Genomic DNA, 23,746 nt, shown 5'->3' on the forward strand with positions numbered 1-23,746 from the left:
TACATGTATTGGGAACCTGAGTGAATGTTAATGGTTAAGCAAAATTAGACAATTCTAGTGACACAGTCCTGGTAAAAATATCAAAATATCAATTCACGTTAAAAAGCTGGTCATGTTACCAACGACGTCTTAAAAAAAATATATTGGCCAAAGGATCAAAAAAAATGAAATAATTTTAGAAAGCCCTTGAAGAGTCTTTTAAGAGCTAAAACGCGTGAGGTTTAGCAACAGCTCTACACTTTACCACTCCTCGGCTACCATTCTACTAAAGAAATACCATTTAGATGCAGCTAAGATTTAGTACGGGCCCAAACCCACATCCTATTTGAGAGTCTTATGCTTTCCTGTCATTGTTTTCTTCCCTTCACATTTTGCATTCGTTAGGATTGCAGTTTTCTCCATAGTTCTTGGTGCTTTAGATTTAAAAGGAAAGACACGGGGTTTTCTCATTTTACAATTTCAAGGAAAAGGCGACCGTAAGGCCCATTCGGCGAGGTGTAAGAGGCCTACAAGCTGCACACCCTGCAACAGCCTCATGCTCCGATTTCATCTATGGGTTTTTGTACAGTTCTTTTCGGATGGATGGTGCAAACCGCGCAAGTGCAGCATTAAAGCCTCCCCACCCTGGGAAACGGTGCAAGAACACGCAGCTTAGGCTGCCAGGTTCTCCCTAACACACAGCCAAGGGCTGGAGGCCCGGATACCCGCCCCCAAACCCCGTCCACAACAATCGTTTCCTCCCTCCCCGCCTTTTACATACAGTACACATACAAATACACACACGCAGCGCAGCCAGCAGGGGCGGGCCGGGCCGGTCCACTCTGCACACCGCGGGGGGAGCCGCCGCGGGCCCAGCTGTTTTCGCCCACTCCTTTGTTCCCGCGCCCCCCGTCTGCCTCCCCACGTGCCTGCAACTCCGGGGCCCGAGCCGGCCTGGGGCTCTAGCGCCTTCCGGAGCTCCGCTCCCGAGCCACACACCTCGGGCCGCCGCCGCGTCGTCCCCCCTCCGCGGGCGAGCAGTTGGTGCCGCCCCAGCGCTAGCGGGCGCCGAGCGGGAGCCGCGCGGGAGCAGCGCAGCGACGGCGGCGGCGGCGGCGGCGGCGGTTGCGATTCGGAGCCGTTGAGACGCCTCTGCGGCAGCTGGTGGCGCAGGTGGCTTGCGTGGACGCGGGCAGAGGCGGCCGGCCCGCCACCGCAGCCTCCGCGCCCGCGGCCCCGGCAGGTGAGCGGGCGCCGGGGACTCGCCCCGCCCCCCCCTGTGGCCTCGCTGCGGGCGGTAGCGGGGCAGTGGCCGCGGCCCGGCCGGGAGCGCCCGGGAGCGCCCGGGAGCGCCCGGGAGCGGGGGGGCTGCGGCCGTCGGGAGGCGGGCCGGGGGAGGCGGACGCCCCTTCCCCCCGTGCCATCCTTTATTCCTCTCCCCAGATCCCCCCACCCCCCCTTGGGGCTTACGCCCGGAGAAAGAAGCCGGAGGGAAGATGGGGCGGAGGGAGGGGACCGGGGGCCGAGCAGCATCCCTGCCTCAGGTGGCGGCGGCCTCGCGGTCGTCGAGCGGGGGACCTGGCGAAGCCCGGAGGGGCAGCTCCTGGGCTGCGGAGGCCGCGCACCGGGGGAGGAGCGGCGGCGGCTCGCCCCTCAGCCTCCCACCCCCACCCGCCCTGCCTCCCGCCCCTCCCCCGCCCCTCCCCGGGCCTCCCGTGCGGCCCCTCCCTTCGGGTTCCTGAGCCTTAACCGCCCTCGGTGCTCTCCCTCGCAGGCGCGTCGGGACGCCCGGAGGCATCCTCCCCCCGCCGCCCCGGGCGCCTGGGCTCCGGCCGCCCCCCTCGGCGCCCCCCCGCCGGCCGCGCGCCGCGCCCCCCCCGGGCTGCAGACCCCCGGCCTCGCCCCCGAAACATGACTCGCGATTTCAAACCTGGAGACCTCATCTTCGCCAAGATGAAAGGTTACCCTCATTGGCCAGCTCGAGTAAGTGATTTTTTAGCCTTCGCGGTGAGCGGCGCCACCTTCCTCGGGGGCCTACTTCCTACCCTGTCTCTGAATTTTGCTCTCGTGTCCTTTCTGCGCCCCCCCCTTTCCTGTGGTCTCACTGGCAACCTTTCGTTTTAGCTTTTTGCCCAGGGATCTCCCGTGGAATTGTAAAAAGCCAGGTGTTTCTACTTAAGCGTTTCCTTATGGTTTTCGACAGACTTGGGCAGGTTTTCTTAATAGGAAATATTTAAACGTGATGCCAGTTAATGTTCCATTGTAGGTGAAAATAATCAAGGTTGGATTTTTTTTTTTTATGTTTACTGTTTAATGAAACATTGAAATCTTTAAAATTTCGAGTGAAATGCAGAGTTATCTCAGTGGAGTTTATGCAGACTCTTGGATGTCAAAGGTGTGATTAAATTGGATGCATAGGGATTTTTTTTTTTTTATGTTTTGTAGTTGATGAGGCCTTCTGGATTTGCTTTTTTAATGGAGATTTAGGACTGGATATTATTGAAAATTTTACACGAAGTTTTTTGTAAATTTATTTTCACATTTGTATTAGTGAAGTTTGGCTTATGACCTTGAAGAAGTTGTTTTACCTCTTTGTTTCCCATAGGCAAAGGAGCAGTACACCCAGATTCCTAGGTTCACATCTAGTGGTACAGAGAGGTAATTAAGGCCCAGGATTTTTTGTGACATTTAAAAATAGAGACTAATACCTAAGCGCCATTTTCAGAAAAAAAGGTCCTTTTGTTAGCTTATGGTAGGACTCAAGTTCTAAGATGATGATAGAATCAAAAAACTGTTGCGATCCATTGGATTAGAATGCCCCACATCTTTTTTAAATGTAAACTTGATATTCTAAAGTTATGATTTTCATTAATCTACTCTTCTAAAAAAAAAAAAAAATCTACTCTTCTTTGAGGAGTGTATTAAAAACAATTAAATACTGTAGTTTTAATTATGTCAACTGGGAGAAAACATACCCGTTGGTTACAGAGAATTATGTAGTATGTTCGCTGACTGCTGTCCAAGTATAAAATGTTCACTGTTTCTTGATTTTTTTTTTTTTCCCCTATCCAGTTCTTACTTACAGGTTTCCTTCCTAAACCTGGAAAGATCTACCCCCTAGCCCCAGTCTGTCAAGTCTGCCTTTTCACCAGTCTTATCTTGAACAATCCTTACTCAAAATTCTTAATTTATATATTTGTATTTGACACTCTATTTCTTTTGTGATAACATTTTAATTCTTATGTGCATGCCTCAATTTCCAAATAGAGTATAAGCTTTTTTTTTAGATTGTAAGCTTCTTGAGGGCAATAGACAAACTGAATTTCGTCATGCCACCCAGTCCTTAGTATGTAATCGTGTACTTATAAAACACTATTTCATGTTTGAATAGAGGAGAGGGAAACTGGTTTAAGTCCAGGTTTAAGTCCCCTCCAAGATATTTTTTTCATGGTTTTAACATCCTTATTTATTTTGAGGTGTTGATATCTGAGCCTTTAGTGTGTATTTGTATTCACATTTCAATGCTACGCTACAGTTAAAAGCCAAATGAAAATGTTTAAAGAGTTATTTACTTTTCTTACAAGTTGTCCTCTCCACACACTTCATTGGGTTAGATGATGGAGTTGGTACTGCTAAAAGCAAAATAAGTAGCCTTAGGAAGGCCATAATATTTCCCTTCTTTATTTAAAAGGTTCTATGTTCAACAAGTTCACTTGGGTGGGAATGGGAAATTTTTGTCTCTTTTCTCCTTTTTTTCTTAGAAGCAGGTGAATTTGGTTTGATACTGTGTTCAAGAACTATATTCCTTATTCTGTCTTCTCTGATCCTAAAAAATTATGTCTTTGCTTTAGAAAGGGTAGGGTGTTTAAGGTTTCATCTGTGAAGGTGACAATTGTCCATACTTTGATGTTACTATTTTTTTGGCTCCATATTCCAAACTTGATTAATTTTTAAGTTTTGCATGTTCTTGTAATCCTGTATCCTTAATAATTGTTTTTACAGTCAGCTTTTAAAAAATTGCCTGACGTTTATTAAACTACGTAGGTACTGTACATTTAGAACTGTTTGCTAGGGGCAGCCCGGGTGGCTCAGTGGTTTAGCGCCACCTTCAGCCCAGGGTCTGATCCTGGAGACCTGGGATCGAGTCCCACGTCAGGCTCCCTGCATGGAGCCTGCTTCTCCCTCTGCCTGTGTCTCTGCCTCTCTCTCTCTCTCTGTCTCTCATGAATAAATAAATAAAATCTTAAAAAAAAAAAAACAGTTTGCTAGAAGAAAGAAGCATATGAACTAGGTTGACTGAAAATATCCCTTATCTTAAGGGCTCTGAGGATTTTCACAGTTTTGGGGGCCTTCTCATGAGGTTGAAATGAAATGACCAGTATGATGATGGTATAGGTGAGGAAATTAAAGTCCCTAAGAGTGTTAGGTGATAATGATTCTGTTGATGTCTGAAACCGTCGGACTGCCAGTCAAACCATTCACAGTCTTCTTCAACAAGGTAAGGCATACAGAGCTTAATAGGTCCTCAAATGGTCTGCTCCCTTTCTAACAAAGCTAACTGATTTTTTAAAATGTCTTTGAAATTAGGACGGTTATGACATAGAAATGTTATTATGAAGTTTAAGCAATGAAAAACCAGAAATATTAAATTCTGGCTTGATGTTACTGCCTGATGGCTTTACCCTTGAGGTCTGCTTTCCCTTTATTGTTAAGGGAAACTAACAAGTATTACAGATATATTAGACATAATAGCAGCTGATACTTTCTTTGTTGCTTACTTAGAACACTTGAGAGAGAAATGAAAAGGAACAGATCTTCATGAGAGTCAGCCTTGTAGGTGTAAGGTCTTTCCAGAATACGTGTTTCAAACTAAGAAATAATACTTGAAACTTTGGTTAATGTCTGCTTTTGTGTTACTCTGATATTTGTATAGCTTCCCTGCAGAAATATCATTTAGGATTTTTTACAGGTTCAGCTCCCTTATCTGAAATGCTCAGGGTCAGATATGTTTAAAATTCAGAATTTGAGGATTTTTAAAGGTAATGATGGTACATATGGTATATATTTTGCTTTTGGTATAGGGTCTTCAAAAATGGCAAATAATAATCTAACAATATTTTTGCAGATAAGCATCAGTAGAAACACTGATGAATAAAAGTAATGATGAAATAGTTTCAGTGTCAGTCCAGGTTTTGCCGTCAATTGAGTTTTGAGAAATATTTTGGGTTTAAGAGCTTCTTGGGTTTCTGAACTGGGATAGGGATTATGACCTATGGAATTGGCCTACTTTTATCAGATCCTTTTTGGATGTCTTGTTCTTTATTCTGGTGTGTTGAGATGTGTGTGATTTAAAAGATTTTAATTTCTCTGATCTTTCTTTTAGGTAGATGAAGTTCCTGATGGAGCTGTAAAACCACCCACAAACAAACTACCCATTTTCTTTTTTGGAACTCATGAGACGTAAGTCCTTTTAGCTCTAAAGGCAAATCAGTTAATTCAGCAGGGTCATTGAGCATAAAATGAAAAACAAGTAGAGATTCTTTCTTTTTTTTTTTTTTTAATTTTTATTTATTTATGATAGTCACAGAGAGAGAGAGAGAGAGAGAGGCAGAGACATAGGCAGAGGGAGAAGCAGGCTCCATGCACCGGGAGCCTGATGTGGGATTCAATCCGGGGTCTCCAGGATCGCGCCCTGGGCCAAAGGCAAGCGCCAAACCACTGCGCCACCCAGGGATCCCCCAAGTAGAGATTATTTCAAAGAGAAAGTAATAGAGTAATGATAGGGAAACTTAAAGATCATCTTTGAACTTTAGAAAAAGTCTTCAAGTTTCCCTTTTAAATTTTATTATTAAGGCAGAAAAATTATATGCTGCTGGCTTAACTTTTATTGGAATAGATGTTTCCTTAATCTTGAAAGGGGGATGTATATGGATCCTCAGCAACCAAAAGAATGGCTGATAGATGGAAGTATGTAAAGAAAGTTCTTGACAGGGTATTTGGTATTGATACTTAGTATAATAAATGCTTTTCATAAGGACAGCCTAGAACCCCGTTTTAGACTTTGTGATATTAGCCACACAAATGGTATATTAGGGGAAGAGTGAAAAGAAATCTGCGATAGTTATCTCTTGTGTGTATTTAGGCAGTCCTGAGAGTCACTGTGACTATTCTGCTGCCCCTGGTGGATATATGGTCCGAGGACCAATTTGGTAGTGCAAATTAATTTTTCAAAAAAAATTATCGACTATTGTTGAATTGGTACTTCTGGGTGCATAGGACTACTCCAAGGCCTATTTCATTGATTTTGGTATATGATACTCTACATATCTATAATTTAACAGTCTTATAAGTACTGTTCATATGTTTTGTTCATATATATTTGTTCATGATTTTGGACTTGAAGTTTAAAACTTGCAGTAATTTTGGTAAAGTAGGCTTGTTTACCTTGGACCAGGAGAAACAAAGTTGGTGATACTCTAATTAGAATTATGTGATCCTAACAGTGTCTATAATTGCAACATTTGGTTTAATGTTGCTTAGTTATTGTATGAACTTTCACATAATTTCTTTTAATAGCTTTATTGAGATGAAGCTTTCATCATAAAGGTTCACTTGTTTAAAGTATGTAATTCAGTGGACTTTAGTACATTTATTTTCATATCCATTAGCAATTATTCTCCATTCCCTCCTCCCCTAAAAATTAGACAACCACTGTGTATATTTGCCAATTTTGGACATTTCATGTTAATGGTATTCTATAATGCCACATGATTTTTTTTTTTTTTAAATACAGTTTTGAGTCCAGAATTGGATTGGCCTTCATAGAGTTAGCCTTCATAATTAGTTTAGGTAAATCCTACATATAAAAACTTAGGTTTTGTAAGAAATGATGAATTTATAACTCAATAGGGTAATCTATCATTTAAAAAATTCCCATAAACTTAATAGGAAAAGGTATCTCTGATGAAAAATTTGTGTATGTGTAATGAAATAGCAGTTTACCAAGTGTGGTACTAGGTCAAGCTGCACTAGCATCACATGGGAATTTTAGGCCTGCGAATTCTAGGACCCCACCTCACAATTACTGAATCAGAAACTGGAGTGTGTTGGGCAGCCCGGGAGGCTTGGTGGTTTAGTGTTGGCTTCGGCCCGGGGCGTGACCCTGGAGACCTGGGATCGAGTCCCACATCGGGCTCCCTGTGAGGAGCCTGCTTCTCCCTCTCTCTTTCTCTCTGTGGCTCCCATGAATGAATAAATAAAATCTTTAAAAAAAAGAAACTGGGGTGGGCCCAGCAGTCTGTTTTAACAAGCCTTCCAGATGATTCTGATGCATGTGAAGTTTGGAAACACTGTAGTAATGTAAGTAGACATTCCTTAGAATTTTTCAGCTTTGTAAGTTTAGAATATTTTATTTCTTTTATTTTTTAAAAAAATTATTTATTTGTTTAAAGATTTTATTTATTTATTCATGAAAGACACAGAGAGAGAGAGAGAGAGGCAGAGACACAGGCAGAGGGAGAAGCAGGCTCCATGCAGGGAGCCCGATGTGGGACTCGATCCCGGGACTCCAGGATTGCGCCCTGGGCCAAAGGCAGGCGCTAAGCCACAGAGCCACCCAGGGATCCCAGTTTAGAATTTTTAAAATTTGATTTCTCTGAAATGGGACAGGTTTTATATAATTTCCTATGTATCCCTGTAGCTTCATAGGACACAGTTTATTTTTATATTGTATTTAGAGGAATTACAATACCTTCCCTCAGCACTTAAAAATGAAGATTTTTACATTGAAAATATCTGTAAATTTTTAAATTTTATTTATTTATTTTTAATTTTTGTTTATTTATGATAGTCGCATAGAGAGAGAGAGAGAGAGGCAGAGACACAGGCAGAGGGAGAAGCAGGCTCCATGCACCGGGAGCCCGATGTGGGATTCGATCCCGGGTGTCCAGGATGGCGCCCTGGGCCAAAGGCAGGCGCCAAACCACTGCGCCAGCCAGGGATCCCAAAAATATCTGTAAATTTTAAAACAAAACCAAGTAACCAAACTTTCATTAAACATTGTTTGGTTCATTAAACATTGGTTAATAATGAAATAATGGTATTGAGTGATTAATGAAGATAATGATTATTAATATTCAAGAACTCAGAATATATTTGTGGATTTAGAATATAACTTTAAAATTAAGCTAATAGGGCAGCCTGGGTGGCTCAGCGGTTTAGCATCGCCTTCAGTCCAGGGCGTGATCCTGGAGTCCCGGGAACCAGTCCCACGTCAGGCTCCCTGTGTGGAGCCTGCTTCTCCCTCTGCCTGTGTCTCTGTCTCTCTCTGTCTTTCTTTTTCTCTGTCTCCATGAATAAGTAAATAAAATCTTGAAAAAAAAAATAAAATTAAGCTAATAAATTTTCAATTCAACTTGTGATATTTTGTGCCTTCGTACTGTCATAAGTATACCAGTTATCTTTGGAAAGGCATTGTTGCTGTATCTGCATTGGTCTGGTGACTTTCACTCCCCTCCCCCCCTGCTTTATTCTAACAGCCTATAGTTAGGGATAAGGGAAAGGAAGAACATGGGAGAAGAAATGGCAGTTTGGAAAACTATACTTCCTCATTACTGATTTATAGATTAAGGTTTTTTAAAAGGTATTTTTTTAATTTGAATTAATGCAGAATCTTTTTGGAGCTTCATTCTTGCATTGGTTTTTCTTAGTCTTTTATGACATTCACAGTTAAGTTCATCCAGTAATCGAGTTTTGAAATATTAGACAACAATGAGCCCTTATGTATACCAAGTGTGACAATCTGCTAGGTATCTTTAAACTTATCATTCAAGACAGATTCTTAGTGTATGAGACTGACAAGGACCCAGTGCTTTGCTGGAGCCAAGTTGTGGCATTACCTTTAATTACATATTATACTTTTTCCCCTTCCTCCCCATGTGTCGTCTCCCAGCAAGTTTTTATTCTTTTCTTTTAAAGTGCATTATGATCTGTCCATTCTTTATCTCCTCTACTGCAAGTTCAGCCCATGCCACAATTACTCTTATAAAAATTGTCCTAACCCTATCTTGGCCTCAGTTTGCATGCTTCATGTATAGTCAAAGCAATCTTCATATCCTAGTCAGATCTTAAAATTTCCCAGTCCAGAAATCTTCAGTGGCTTCCTAATTAGCATTACCAACAAACAGAACCCTCAAATTTGTCTATAAATACTGTTTATTAAGACCCTGTATAAATTAGCCTATGTTTATTTCTCCACCCTCATCACATTTTTTCACTTCAGAAATCTACTTTTCAAAAAAAAAAAATCTACTTTTCTCAGGTCCTTGCCTTTTTTTTTTTTTTTTTTTTTTTGGGGAAATGCCTTCAGATTTTCAAAGTCCTTTAGATCTTAGCTCACATTCTCTTTTTCATACTTATTTCCTTGATTGCTATGATGACTGAAATTTTTTTTCATCTTTCCTTCACCCACAAATGAAGAGCTTAGAGAGCAGGGACCTTTGTCTATCTTGTTTGTCATCATTTAGTTAAGTGCCTGATGCATAGCAGTTGTTAAATATTTGATGATAGTTGAAAGTGTATGCCCTAGATAAAATCATTTGTTGATTATGAATTTGCTGTCCATTAACCAACATTTATACAGTATTTAAGACAATTAAATCAGAAGACTGTTTATGAGTTCTGGCTGCTATTTACCTGCTAGATGACTTTGGGCAGGTTACTTAGTCTTGTGTCCTTTTCTTATTTGTAAAATGGGAATATTAACCTCAGAATTTTGGGTTGTAAACACGATACTACGTGAAAAATGGCTTAGAACAGTGCTTTGTATGTATTGATAAGTGTCAGCTACTAAAGATAATGTTAGCATATTATTATTATTTTTTTTAAAGATGTTATTATTCATGAGAGAGACAGAGAGAGGCAGAGACACAGGCAGAGAGAGAAGCAGGCTCCATGCAGGGAGCCTGATGTGGGACTTGATCCTGGGTCTCCAGGATTACACTCTGGGCTGAAGGCAGTGCTAAACCGCTGAGCCACCCAGGCTGCCCTTAGCATATTATTTTTTAAGACAAGTACTTATAGTGTTAAATTGTTCGAAATGCAATTCGAGTTTTGCTGACTGCTATTGCTTACTGAGGAAATACTCAGGTCTATCTCTAAAATTTAGAAAATTTAATGAAGATGGTATTTTGTTGAATTTATTTTATTTCCTTATTGATTTTGTCTTAATACAAAGAGGTTAGATGCTCAGTTCTAGGAACTTCAAAAATATCTACCGCAGGCTGTTTTAAAACCTGCCTGATACAGAGTTTTGGTAATGAAGATGAATGGGGAGGTACCAGTTTTTTTGTATAACCTGTCCAACAAGAAAAGAATAAAGAAATGAAATCATAGGGTGGGATTTTATTTTCTTTGCTTCTTGTATACAACTTCTGTATTCTAGCCATAACTAACTGTGTGTGTTGGTATGGGACTTTACATGGTATAGTTTCTCATAAGCCTTATACCAAATAATGAGGACAGGAACTGTTTATTCATCTCTATTCCAGCAGGCTCATGGCACATAGGTATATATTCAGTTGTCTCTTGAATCATTTGCTGTTAGAAAGAATGTATGCTTTTATAAAACAGCATATTTTGTATTTTGTGATCAAATAATGAAGAAATGAAGCACCAAGTTAGAATCAGTGTTTTCAGAGATAGGGCTTTCTGTTCAGTGGTATTACTTGACAACAGTTAAATTAATTTTGAGCTTTGTAGTGCTTGCTTCGGCAGCACATATACTAAAATTTTGAGCTTTGTGTCTTCATCTCTGTTAATCTTTCCCAGTTTTTACATAGGACTTCTGGTTTGCTTTATTTTATTTTATTTTATTTAAAGATTTTATTTATTCATGAGAGAGAGACACAGGCAGAGGGGGAGAAGCAGGCTCCCTGCAGGGAGCCGATGTGGGACTCCCATCGATCCTGGGACCCTGGGATCACGCCCTGAGCCAAAGACAGATGCTCAACTGCTGAGCCACCTAGGCAGGCAGCCCTTCTCGTTTGCTTTAAAGGTAGAAAGTTCCAGGTGTGTGATAATTGAGCTGATGAGGGAAGCTTATGTTGTTCAGGGGTCAACAACATGGATTTGAACTGTGCAAGTTTACTTATGTGTGAATTTTTTATAGTACTGTAAATGTATTTTCTCTTTATGTTTTTTTAAAATAATGTTTCAGATTTCCTAGCTTATTTTATTGTAAGAATATGGCATATAATACATGTCACATACAAAATATGTGTTGATTGAGTTATCAGTACATCTTCTGGTCACCAGTAGGCTAAGTAGTTAAGTTTGGGGAGAGTCGAAGTTATTTGTGATTTTTGATGATTTGGGGAGGGGGGATCAGCACCCCAAGACACCATGTTGTTCACGGGCTGACTGTTAATGATTTGCTGTTCTCTTAGGACATTTTATATCAGCCTTGATTCTTAAGGGTGAGGACAGTGGTATTTAAAGTCAGAGTTTATATATATATATGTGTGTGTGTGTGTAGATAGATTGATAGATATGGGATCAGTATTTTAGTAGATGTTTCAGAGCCTGTATTACAGTGATTTTTTTTTTTTTAATTTTTTTTTTATTTATTTATGATAGTCACAGAGAGAGAGAGAGAGAGGCAGAGACACAGGCGGAGGGAGAAGCAGGCTCCATGCACCGGGAGCCCGATGTGGGATTCGATCCTGGTTCTCCAGGATCACGCCCTGGGCCAAAGGCAGGCGCCAAACCGCTGCGCCACCCAGGGATCCCCTGTATTACAGTGATTAAAGGAAACCCTGAACCCTCTTAAGGAATACTGTACAAAGTTGAGGCTCTGCTATTTAATAGCTAGATAACCTTGCTTGAGTGAGTTAACCCTTCTGGTCTTCAGTTTTCTAATCTTACAGTGAGGGTTTAGTAGTACCTAAGTTCCTTTCCACCTTTGGATTTGATAGGTTACTCTGAATTAACATATATCTTTTCTTTTTTTTTTTTTTTAAATTTTTTATTTATTCATAAGAGACACAGAGAGAGAGAGACACAGGCAGAGGGAGAAGCAGGCTCCATGCAGGGAGCCTGACATGGGACTCGATCCAGGGACCCCCGGATCACGCCCTGGGCTGAAGGCAGCGCTAAACCGCTGAGCCACCAGAGCTGCCCACATATATCTTTTCATTGTTAAAATTAAAAAAAAAATTAGGATAGTTTCTATAAAGGAACAAAATAATTTTTATTTCTATTTTTTAGAAATGACTCCCAAACCTGTTAATGTTTTGATGTATTTTCTTTTAGGTTTGTAGGTTATTATATTTTTTAAATCTTAATTTGAAAACTTTTATTTATTTATTTATTGTTTTGGTAGGTCATTTTAAAATGAGCTGCTTTGAAGAATGAATCAGAGCCATAGCCACATCATCTTGTGCCCTTGGGGACTAGTGATGGCTGTCTAAGCACTCTCTTCATCAAACCTGTGGGATTGCATTCCCAGGGAGGATTCTGTGTATGTGTGCATGGGCACGTGGCCATGTGCTCTTTTTTTTTTTTTAATTAAAATAGACCTAATTAAAATTTTTTTATTTTAATAATAAATAAATAAATAAATTTTATTTATTCACTCATTAGAGACACTGAGAGAGAGAGAGAGAGAGAGAGAGAGAGAGAAAAGCAGAGGTACAGGCAGAGGGAGAAGCAGACTCTATGCAGGGAGCCCAACGTGGGACTCGATCCCAGATCTCCAGGATCATGCCCTGGGCTGAAGGCGGCATTAAACCTCTGAGCCACCCGGGCTGCCCATAATAGACATAATATCGTAGAAGTTTGGGGCATCTGAGTGGCTCAGTTGGTTGAGTGTCTGACTCTTGATTTTTGGCTCAGGTCATGATCAGGGTAGATATTCCATGAGATAGAGCCCCATGTCAGGCTCTGGAGCTGAGCACAGAATCTGCTCCCTCTGTTCCTCTCCTCACTTGCTGCTCAGGCACACATAAATAAATAAAAAAAAAAAAGTACAAGTTTAAAGTGTATATTGATTTGATACATTTATATGTTGCAATATGACAACCACAGTTTGATACATGTATATATTACAATATGATCACCACTATGGTAATAGCTAATACCTTCATCCTGTTCCATAATTATCTTTTTTTTTTTTTTTTTTTTTTTTATGATGAGGATGTGGGAGGATTCTTTCTTCCTCCATGGTTTTTTGAGTCTCATTAAGGGGTTCCTTAGTCTTGAACATACATCCTTTGACCCAGCAGTTCTGCTTCTATATTATGAAGAAAGGTGCAAAGATTGAGCAGTATTATATTTATTATGGCTGCATTATTTTATAATAGAAAATTTGTTACAGAAAGGCCAACAGTAAACAAGTCAATTTTGAGATAGCCATTTAGTGAAATAGTATGTAGCTGTTAGGAATTATTGCCATGAAGAGATGTTTTGTTTTATTTTATTTTATTTTATTTTTTATTTTGTTTTTTTCTTCTTTCTTTTTTTTTAAATTTATTTATTTATTAATGATAGTCACAGAGAGAGAGAGAGAGAGAGAGAGAGGCAGAGACACAGGCAGAGGGAGAAGCAGGCTCCATGCACCGGGAGCCCGATGCGGGACTCGATCCCGGGTCTCCAGGATCGCGCCCTGGGCCAAAGGCAGGTGCTAAACCGCTGCGCCACCCAGGGATCCCAAGAGATGTTCATTTTAATTTGAAAAAGTATGGATGGCTATGTAGCATGTACATCTAAATTACAAATTAGTACGTATATATATATATAACTAAAAAGGCTGAAATAATAGCTGTTTATAGTTGGTAAAATGGTGGATCATTTTTGTTTGGTAGGATGTGGTATTCACTGAAGAATATTTTCAACAGCTTTATTAACATATAATGCATATCTCAAACAATTCACTTAAGTGTAAAATTCAGGGGCTTCAGGTGGCTCAGTCAGTTAAGAGCCTGCCTTTGGCTCAGGTCATGATCCCAGGGTCCTGGGATTGAGAGCCCCGCATTGGCTCCCTGCTCAGTGGGGAGAGCCTACTTCTCCCTGTCCCACTGCCACTCCCCTGGGGCTTGTGCTTGTGCACGTGCTCTCTCTCAAATAATCTTTATTTTTAAAATATTTTATTTATTTATTCATGAGAGACACAGAGACACAGGCAGAGGAAGAAGCAGGCTCCACGCAGGAGCCCCATGTGGGACTGGATCCCAGGTCTCCAGGCTCACACCCTGGGCTGAAGGTGGCGCGTTGCCCTCAAATAAAAAATCTTAAAAAAAAAAAAAAAATAAAGTACAATATAGTACATCTTCATATAACCAGAGCAGTGCAGCCATTAGCACAATTGTAAAATCTTTTCATTGTGCCAGAAAGTAACCCTGTACCCATTTGCAGATACTTGCCTTTTCTCCCCAATTCTGTCTCTTTTACCATAGGCGGTCACTAACCGATTTGCTTGTTCTGAGCATTTCCTGTGAATGGAACTGTATAACATGTGGTCTTTAATGACTGGCTTTTTTCATTTGGCATGTTTTCAAGATTAATCTGAATTGTATCATGTTATAATTCATTACTTTTATTGCCAAATATTCCATTGTATTAATCTACCATATTTTATTTATCCATTCATCAATGTATAGACATTTGGGTTGTTTTACTTTTGGCTGTTATGGATAATACCAAGTTTTGTGTGTACCAGTTTTTGCATGGACATGTTTTTACTTCTGTAGGAGTGGAATTCCTGGGTCAAGTGATAACTTAATGTTTAATCCTTTCAGGAATTGCTAGACTGTTAAATCTGCCATACATCATTTTAACATTTCTACCAGCAATATATGAGAATTTTAATTTGTCAGTATCTTTGCTAAGACGTGTGATTATTTCTTATTATAGCTATCCTAGTGGTTAGTATCTTGTGGTTTTGATTTGCATTTTGCTGATGACTAATGATACTATCTTTTCATGTCTGAATATTTTTTAACCTTCTGTACATAATGTGAACTATTTAGATTTATAAAGGTTTTCTCCCTTGGAAAGGCGTATTTAAATTTTGGTATATTGATAAAGATGCAAATTTAAGAATGACTTACATAGTTGACCCCCTGAACTACATGGGGGTTAAAGGCTTGTACAATTAATGCACAATTATTTATGTACAGTTAATTAGTACATATTTTGTATGTTATGTGTATCTTGTGCTGTATTCTTACAATAAACTAGAGAAAATAAAATTTAAGAAATACATTTACAATGTGGTTAAAAAAATAAATCACTTTCATAAGTGGTTCAAACCCATTTTGTTCAAGGGTCAGCTATACTGTGAACATAATGACATAGTAAAAGAAAGTAGAGCTTGAAATTTGAATCTAAAGAAGGATCGGAGGGAGAATTTTTTAAAAACCTGTTTGGCTAAAGAAAGACTAACAGTTACCTAAGTATAGTCAAAAGATATATGTAAAACAAGGTGGTATGAATAAGACCAAATGTAAACGATTACATTATATGAAATAGAATTCTAAGACTTTCAGATTGGATTAATAATCTAGTTATTCTTTGTGAGACAAAGCTCAAACAAGAAAAGACCAAGTAACTATATAATATAGTCACAAAAGCAAGGATGGGAGTATTATTACCTAATAAAAATAGGATTTTAAAGTCAAAGCATGAAGAGGAGAGAAGGATACAGGCCCAGTATGCATGAATTTTGGATACCATGGTTTAATTAAGTAACACCAGTTCCCCAACAACATGGTTCAAATTTCATATACCCTGAACATTAACTGTAGTTGCATAAGCCACAAAATTTGCTGGTATAGCTCTTCAGTCCACGAGCCAAAATAGAAATAACAGATGGATAGCTTGTCCCTTTTTTCAAAGGCTTTTGGTGACTGGTCAGTGTTCTTTTTTTTTTTTTTTTTTTAAGATTTTATTTATGTATTCATGAGAGACACACAGAGAGAGGCAGAGACATAGGCAGAAGGAGAAGCAGGCTCCATTCAGGGAGCCTGATGTGGGACTTGATCCTGGGACTCCAGGATCATGTCTTGAGTGGAAGGCAGATGCCCAACTGCTGAGCCCCCCAGGTGTCCCTGTATCTGTTTTTCAATTCATGCATAGATGACAGTGTACAGTGGTGGTGTTGCCTTTTTATCTCTCCGTGACATACCCACTCAGGTTACACTTAAAAAACAATATGGGGATTGGCCAACAAAGATGAAAGTGCAGCAAAGAAAAATTAATAACACTAGAAGTGAAATTTGAACTGAATGTAAATGGAGTTGTAAAATAAATAGCTAACCTTCAAGTGTAGACATGCCACATGACTGCATATGCAGCCAGAGGAGCTTAGTGAAGGCAAGCTTATCAACATAAATGAGGAAAGTGGTTATAATAAAAAGGATGAAGATGTCTCAGAGGAAGTGATGCCAACAAAAAACATTAAAGATATTTCACAACATTGAACGTGCAAAGGATAAAATGTTGGAAGCTGATCAGACTTAGAAAGGAGTATGACAGTTCGCCAAGGCATAAGAAATATGTTCACTCCATACATAAGTTACATGATCAGAAGGAGGTAAGCACTGTTCAAACTATTCTTGAATTTTATAATGTTCAAGAATATGAATGTTTATAATGTTTTAAATTACTGTGTACTAAATAAGTATTAGTTTTACTATTAAATATGTTTTCATTGTCAGTAATAGAGTTTAATGTTTTGACAACTTTAAGTTATGGAACGATCATAGTTTTTCCCATTTTTTTAAAAAAACTTTTTAATTTATTCATGAGAGAGAGACAGAGAGAGAGGCAGAGACACAGGCAGAGGGAGAAGCAGGCTCCATACAGGGAGCCCGATGTGGGACTCGATCCCGGGTCTCCGGGATCAGGCCCTGGACTGAAGTTGGCACTAAACCGCTGTGCCACCCGGGCTGCGCAGTTTTTCCTATTGTTAATTAAGACTGCCTTGCTTTGTCTTTTTTTAAGATTTATTTTTTTAGGCAAGTGGGTGGGGGGAGGGACAGTGGAAGAGAACCTTCAAGCAGACTCCCTGCTGAGTGTGGAGCCTTGACATGGAGCTCACAGGACCCTGAAGTCATGACTTGAGCCAAAACCAGGAGTCAGATATCTAACTGACTGGGTCACCTAGGTGCCCCTTTGCATGGTCATTTTTATAGTCTCATGCTGTCATAAGAACTGGCTGTTTTGAGAAAAGAAAAATAATCCATGTAAATTTAACTGTCAAACCTTTGTACACTAAATAACATCGTGGTAGATTTAGTCTTCACTTTTTTTTTCTTTCTTTTTTTTAGATTTTATCTATTATTTGACAGAGAACAAGCAGGGGGAGTAGCAGGCAGAGAGAGAAGCAGACCCTCCCCCAATCCTGCTGAACAGGGAGCCTGATGCAGGGCTCAGTCCCAGGACCCTGAGATCATGATCTAAGCCGAAGGCAGGCACTTAACCAACTGAGCCACCCAAGGGCCCCCAGTCTTCTCTTTTAAATAACTTCTTAGAGTCCTGTCTAAAATGTTCTGTTTGAAGTTTTAAAACATTTTTCTATAGTTTTATTAAATACTTAAGGTCCCTTCCCCTTTGGGAAGTTCCTGATTCTACCAATTTTGAGCCCTTTGGGCATTTTGAACTGTAAGGGATGGTGCTGTGTACATTGCTGCTTAGTATCTCCAACCTTTTGTTTTCTTTCCAGTTTCTAAGTTTCTGATGGTATTGTGTTTCTTTTTGTCTTTGGCCTTATGAGTTGTTTTTGTGAGGTTTTAGGAGAGAGAATTTGTGTTAAATTGCTTTGTTCTAACTAGAAGTATATTTGTTTTTGATCGATATTTAACTCAAGTTATCTAGTTGGAATTTGAAACATTATGTAGGAATAATTGCTTTACTTTTTTAACTAAATGCATTATTTTTTTCTTTTTTTAAAAAAAATATTTATTCATAGAGACACACACAGAGAGAGAGAGAGAGAGAGAGAGAGAGGCAGAGACACAGGCAGAGGGAGAAGCAGGCTCCATGCAGGGAGCCTGATGTGGGACTCGATCCCGGGTCTCCAGGATCAGGCTCCGGCCTGCAGGCAGCGCTAAACCGCTGCGCCCCTGGGGCTGCCCCTGCGTTAATTTTTCTAATTTGAGATCATGGGTAGGAATGAATGATTCCTAATAAAAGGCTGAATTTCTGAATCAAATGAGATAATGATTCAAATGTTCTTTAATCGATGTGCTGTTAAAAATACCTATATACAGGGAGAATTCTAAATTACAGAATTTAAATTATAAGGCTAATTTTTTTATGTGCTGGTTATATTTAAATAGAACTGTCTTTTTTAATTAAAATTTTATCCTAAAGCCTTTTAAAATACTCTAACCGGACTGTTAACTGTAGTCATTAGGTCCTAAATTCTTAAAAGAATTTCACCAGATAAGGAATTTGTTATATATATATAATAATTTTATAATCTTAAGTTATAGCACATTTTAGAGGATATGAATAGTAATCTGCTTTCTTTTTTTCTTTTGGTGAATACATGTATATCAAGCAGCATAACCAAAAAACTCATAGATACAGTGCATCTTCCATTATAGAATTAACAGACATCTACAGGACAGACTGACATAAGGGGTCCGTCCTGGAGAATATCTCCAATTACACACAGTTTCATCATTGACAGATTTCATTTTTGTGCATTTGTCTGCTCACTAAAAATATATTGGTAACACCCCGATCAGTACTCATGGTGCCTTCATGGGCAAGCAAAATGGTAAAACTTTGGAGTAATTTGATGCACACATTCTTAGCTGAAGCTGACCAGGGCAATACTTTGCCGCCTTATTTTTGCTCTCATACTGTAAACAGCTGTCCTTTTTTGCAGTCTTAATGTAGTGCTATAGTTTTTGTATTTTTGTGCTTTTCTTTCTTGGTCATTTTGCAGTTTGTAATAGCTCTCAAATATGGTGCTGAAGTGCTTTTTAGCATTCCTAAGTACAAGAAGGCAGTTTTGTGCTATATGGAGAAAGTATGTCTTAAATAAGTTGCTGACTGTGAGTTTAATATTAATGGGTCACTAACATATTAATTAAAGTATCTTTAAAACAGAAACACACAGAAAAAAACAAGATTATGTATTGATTGGTTGACGAAATGTGACCAGAAGCTCAAAGGAACCCTGCCCTGTATTTTCCTTGGGGCAGTAGTTTGTTCAGTGTTTATGGTGACTTTATAGAGCATATCTACCACAAATACAAGACTGACTTTAATGAATATATGATTGAACAAACGAACCAGTTATAACCTCTCATTCCTTCATTGAATATGGTAAAATCCTTAACACATTCTATTACAAAAGCCTGTGTATATGTACATATAGTATTATACCTTATCGATAGTTTTATGAGTTGTGTATTGTACTAAATTACTAAATTACTTTTAAGTAAAATCATATTTGGAGTGCATTTTTAATGGATAAATGTAGTTTTATCAGTTCTGGGGTATTTTTTATTATATACATAAAATTTACCATTTCAACCATTTTCAAGTGTACAGTGCAGTGGCATTAAGTACATTCACATTGTGCAACTTGAGTGTTTTTTTAATACAGGAATGGATTTTAGGAACTTGTGATTGAATTTAATAAAAGTGTCTGAAAAAAAAAAAAGTGTCTGAACTTAGGTCTAATGAGTTATTTGTGTCTACCCTTTATGTGAGACTTTTTAAATGAATTTTGGGTTAAGAATTGTTTATAATTGGATCATAGGGTAGTGCTATTTAATGACATATATTTGAGATTGCTTTGCACTTACATTTTTCTCCTTCTCCTTTTTTAGTGCTTTTTTAGGCCCAAAGGATATATTTCCTTACTCAGAAAACAAGGAAAAGTACGGCAAACCAAATAAACGAAAAGGCTTTAATGAAGGTTTATGGGAGATTGATAATAATCCGAAAGTGAAATTTTCAAGTCAACAGGTGCGTTGTATTACATAAAATTTAGTTTAGTATTATTTATTCAGTGGTGGGCGATAACCACTATTATAGCCATAGGAAAATAAATATTAAGAGCCTTGTGGATTTCAGATTAAATTGTGCTTGTGAGGTTGAACCTTGATTTTTCATATCTAGATAAAATGATGAAAACATTACCTACATGGTTAAACAGATCTCAGAAAACTGAGAAAAATACTCAATTATTTAAGTCCTGATTGGTAGTTTAATGGATCATTGACTTTGAAGCCATATGTACTGTTTTCTTAAATTCAGGTTTTATAATTTGAAGAATGTACTTTTTTCTTAAACATTTTAATTTTTAAATCCATAAAATTGTATTAGAATATAAATCTCACATGGGATAAATCTGTTACAGAAGTACAGCACAATGCAAATTATACTTAAATGTTCTTGGTGTTTAGAAGAGCAGCTTTAAATGAATCTTCCAGTTGTATGGTTTTCATTTGTCCAGAGGTTTTGTTCATTTAAATTAGACTGAGGTAGGAGTGCCTGACTGGTAGTCTGTTGAGCATGTGACTTTTGATCTTAGGGTTGTGAGTTCAAGCCCCACATTGGGCATAGAGCTTAAAATTTTTTTTATAAATAACCAACCTAGACTGAGGTAGTAAAATCTAAAGGTGATAGCAAACCAGAAATTCTGCAGCTTTCTACTTTTATGTCTGTGCTTTTTTTTTTTTTTTTTTTCCTGTTTTTGCATGTGCCATGCTTTTTCTCAACTTTGATAACTTTTCAGGTGATACTCTCCCTGGAAATTTAAATCTTACATTGAGGCTCCAAGGCTGCATTATGATCCTAAATATCTTCATTACCACCCAAAACTTAATTTGTTTAATCATACCATATCATATTTGTTCTGTACTTAACTGTCACAGATAATGAACTCTATGAAAAAATAAGTTGTATGTGTCGTATGTGCCTAGTATTGCTATATGTGTGGCAAGATTAAGTATTCACTAAATATTGTGTGAATGTAAGACTAGATGGTTTCCCATCATTGTTGCCTCCATTGTAGAACGGGAGTCCAAAGAGACTGAATTAATCTTTCCTAAAACTTCACTCTGATCATCTGTCCTGTGATTTCACCCTCAAGGACTTTTTTATCCTCCTGCTAGCCCAACATGTTCACCCTATCCTCTGTTCCTGTGTACCTACTAAACTCCATGTAGCTTTCACCATATATGCTTGGGATTTTCTATTTCACAATATAATGAAATTTTTAATATGTTGTATACATGAAACCTAGCAGTTTTCTGTCCGTAACAAAAGTGTAAAAGGTTATGCTGGTGTGATGTACTCTGTTCTGGCCCAAACATGTCCCCAGTGGCACATTCCTAGGATTTGGGGAAAGTGGTGATCCCCAAACATATAAAACAAAAAAACTGACCATGGTGATTTACAGAAATTTATATAAGTAATTTTGAGGGCATTTTTATATTTTTTTGTTGTGACTTTATAATTTTATGGGTTTTTTACAAAAGAGGAAATAGGTTTACAGTTTAGACTTGAGAAGGAAATCATTAGAGGCACAGTTTGGACTTGGAGTACTATCATCTTGTAGACCTGTGCTTACCCTCTCCCAGTATGTAATGTGTTAACCTCTGTTATTCATCTTTTTGGGCCCCTAGTAGTTCATCTGTGTAAGTTTCTTATCACCTGAGGGCACTTTTAAAATTTAGTAATGATTACTTCTCACCACCATCCTGAACCCAGAGGAATGAATGCTGCCTGATTGAATTTCCATTCACGAATATGGGGGGGGGGGGGGGGGGAGATGTTTGGTGGCCTCCCACTCAGTACCTTTTAAATCAGAATCACTTAAGTTTATGTCTCAGGAATCTGCATATTAAATAAACTAAGTATGAGATCTAGATCAAAGTATTTTTTTTTTAAAGATTTTATTTATTTATTCATAGAGATGCAGAGAGAGAGAGGCAGAGACACAGGCAGAGGTAGAAGCAGGCTCCACGCAGAGAGCCTGACGTGGGACTCGATCCAGGGTCTCCAGGATCACGCCCTGGGCTGCAGGCAGCACTAAACCGCTGCGCCACTGGGGCTGCCCTAGATCAAAGTCTTTAAATAAAGCTGTGATATATGTCCTTTGCTAAAGCTCTGTGTCTTGGAGTAAATAAGTTTCTTTTTAGAATATGTCAGTAGTGAATAAATAGAATGCTATTGTAAATCAAGTTACGTTCTAGCTGGTTTGATATTTATTGGTCAGGAAATCAGAATGGTATTCTTTGTTACTATACTTCCATTTCTATCTGTCTCACTGTTCTATCCTTTACAATTTGTATACCTTTAATTATAGGAATACAACCCCTTATAAAACCTTTTAAAATAATAATAAAAAAATAGAATTTAAAACTTTAAAAAAATTATGTATGTTAAAAGCATACATGTGGAACAGAAATGAGAATGCTCTTATAATTTTTTTGTAAATAGGCTCTTGAATCTTTTCATGGGTAGAAAAGTTTTAAATTGGGATAAAATGTTATTTTGTGAAGTTAATAGACCTGATTGTTTATAGGCATCAACTAAACAATCAAATGCATCATCTGATGTTGAAGTTGAAGAAAAAGAAACAAGTGTTTCAAAGGAAGATACTGACCATGAAGAAAAAGCCAGCAATGAGGTATGTTTAATTTCTCTTGCATTCTAAACTTGTTGCAAGGAGGAAGTTTTAAGATGGGTTGGTCATTTGATCGCAAAATAGAAAGTAATATTTAAACTAGTTGAGAAATGAATGAGAAAATTTGTAAGGCTTATTTCCTTGTGTGAATATTAAATGCTGTATTGTAAAATAATTTTTGCATTTTTAAGATGCAGGGATGTTGTAGCACCTGACTGGCTCAGTAGATCGAGCATGTGACTCTTGATCTTCGGGTCATAAGTTCAAGCCCCACATTGGTAATAGAGATTACTTACCAAAAAAATGCATGGATATTTTTATTTGAAGTTACTTTGCTCTATAATATATGAGGTCCACCTATAGGAGAGTGAGTTACTGTTAGGAATCTTTTTTATTTATTTATTTATTTATTCATTTTTATTTTATTTTAAGATTTTATTTATTTATTCATGAGAGACACACAGAGAGAGAAGCGGAGACACAGGCAGATGGAGAAGCAGGCTCCCTGCGGGGAGCCAGATGTGGGACTTGATCCCAGGACCCGAGGATCACGTCCTGAGCCAAAGGCAGACGCTCAGCCACTGAGCCACCCAGGCATCCCAGGAATTTTTTTTAAAGCAAAGTATTGTGGGATCGGAGGTACTAGAAAAGATATTGAACTGAATTTTTTTAAAGATTTTATTTATTGGGCAGCCAGGGTGGCTCAGCGGTTTAGCACCGCCTTCAGCCCAGGGTGTGATCCTGGAAACCCGGGATCGAGTCCCACATCGGGCTCCCTGCATGGAGCCTGCTTCTCCCTCTGCCTGTGTCTCTGACTCTTTCTCTCTCTCTCTCTGTGTCTCTCGTGAGTAAATTAATAAAATCTTAAAAAAAAAAAAAAAGATTTTATTTATTTATTCATTCATGGGAGACACATAGAGAGGCAGAGACATAAGACAGAGGGATAAGCAGGCTCCCTATGGGGAGCCTGATGAGGAACTTGATCCCAGGACCCTGGGATCATGACCTGAGCCAAAGGCAGACGCTCAACTACTGAGCCACTCTGGTGCCCCTGAACTGAATTTTTTAAAATCTATCTTTACTTCCATCTCTGTATTTGATTATCTATGCGTTGAG

General features: G+C 38.7%; 1 protein-coding gene across 5 annotated transcripts in view; it reads left to right on the plus strand.

The window, feature by feature from the left end:
- The first annotated feature begins 1,037 nt into the window (after window positions 1-1,037).
- PSIP1 (PC4 and SFRS1 interacting protein 1) overlaps window positions 1,038-23,746 on the plus strand; it is a 43,275-nt gene continuing 20,566 nt past the window's right edge. For 3 of the 5 annotated variants that reach the window (XM_041761359.1, XM_041761362.1, XM_041761361.1), the window contains exons 1-5: window positions 1,039-1,222; window positions 1,754-1,962; window positions 5,363-5,439; window positions 19,824-19,962; window positions 22,529-22,633. In XM_041761359.1, coding sequence (XP_041617293.1) covers window positions 1,891-1,962; window positions 5,363-5,439; window positions 19,824-19,962; window positions 22,529-22,633 — 393 coding nt within the window. In that variant the 5' untranslated portion in view covers window positions 1,039-1,222; window positions 1,754-1,890. Of the gene's footprint in view, window positions 1,223-1,753; window positions 1,963-5,362; window positions 5,440-19,823; window positions 19,963-22,528; window positions 22,634-23,746 lie in introns of all 5 variants that reach the window. The other 2 variants (XM_041761358.1, XM_041761357.1) reach the window with 2 other exon arrangements.

The sequence above is a fragment of the Vulpes lagopus genome, chromosome 7 (genome assembly GCF_018345385.1).
Source record: "Vulpes lagopus strain Blue_001 chromosome 7, ASM1834538v1, whole genome shotgun sequence".
In the NCBI taxonomy this organism is placed as follows: domain Eukaryota; kingdom Metazoa; phylum Chordata; class Mammalia; order Carnivora; family Canidae; genus Vulpes; species Vulpes lagopus.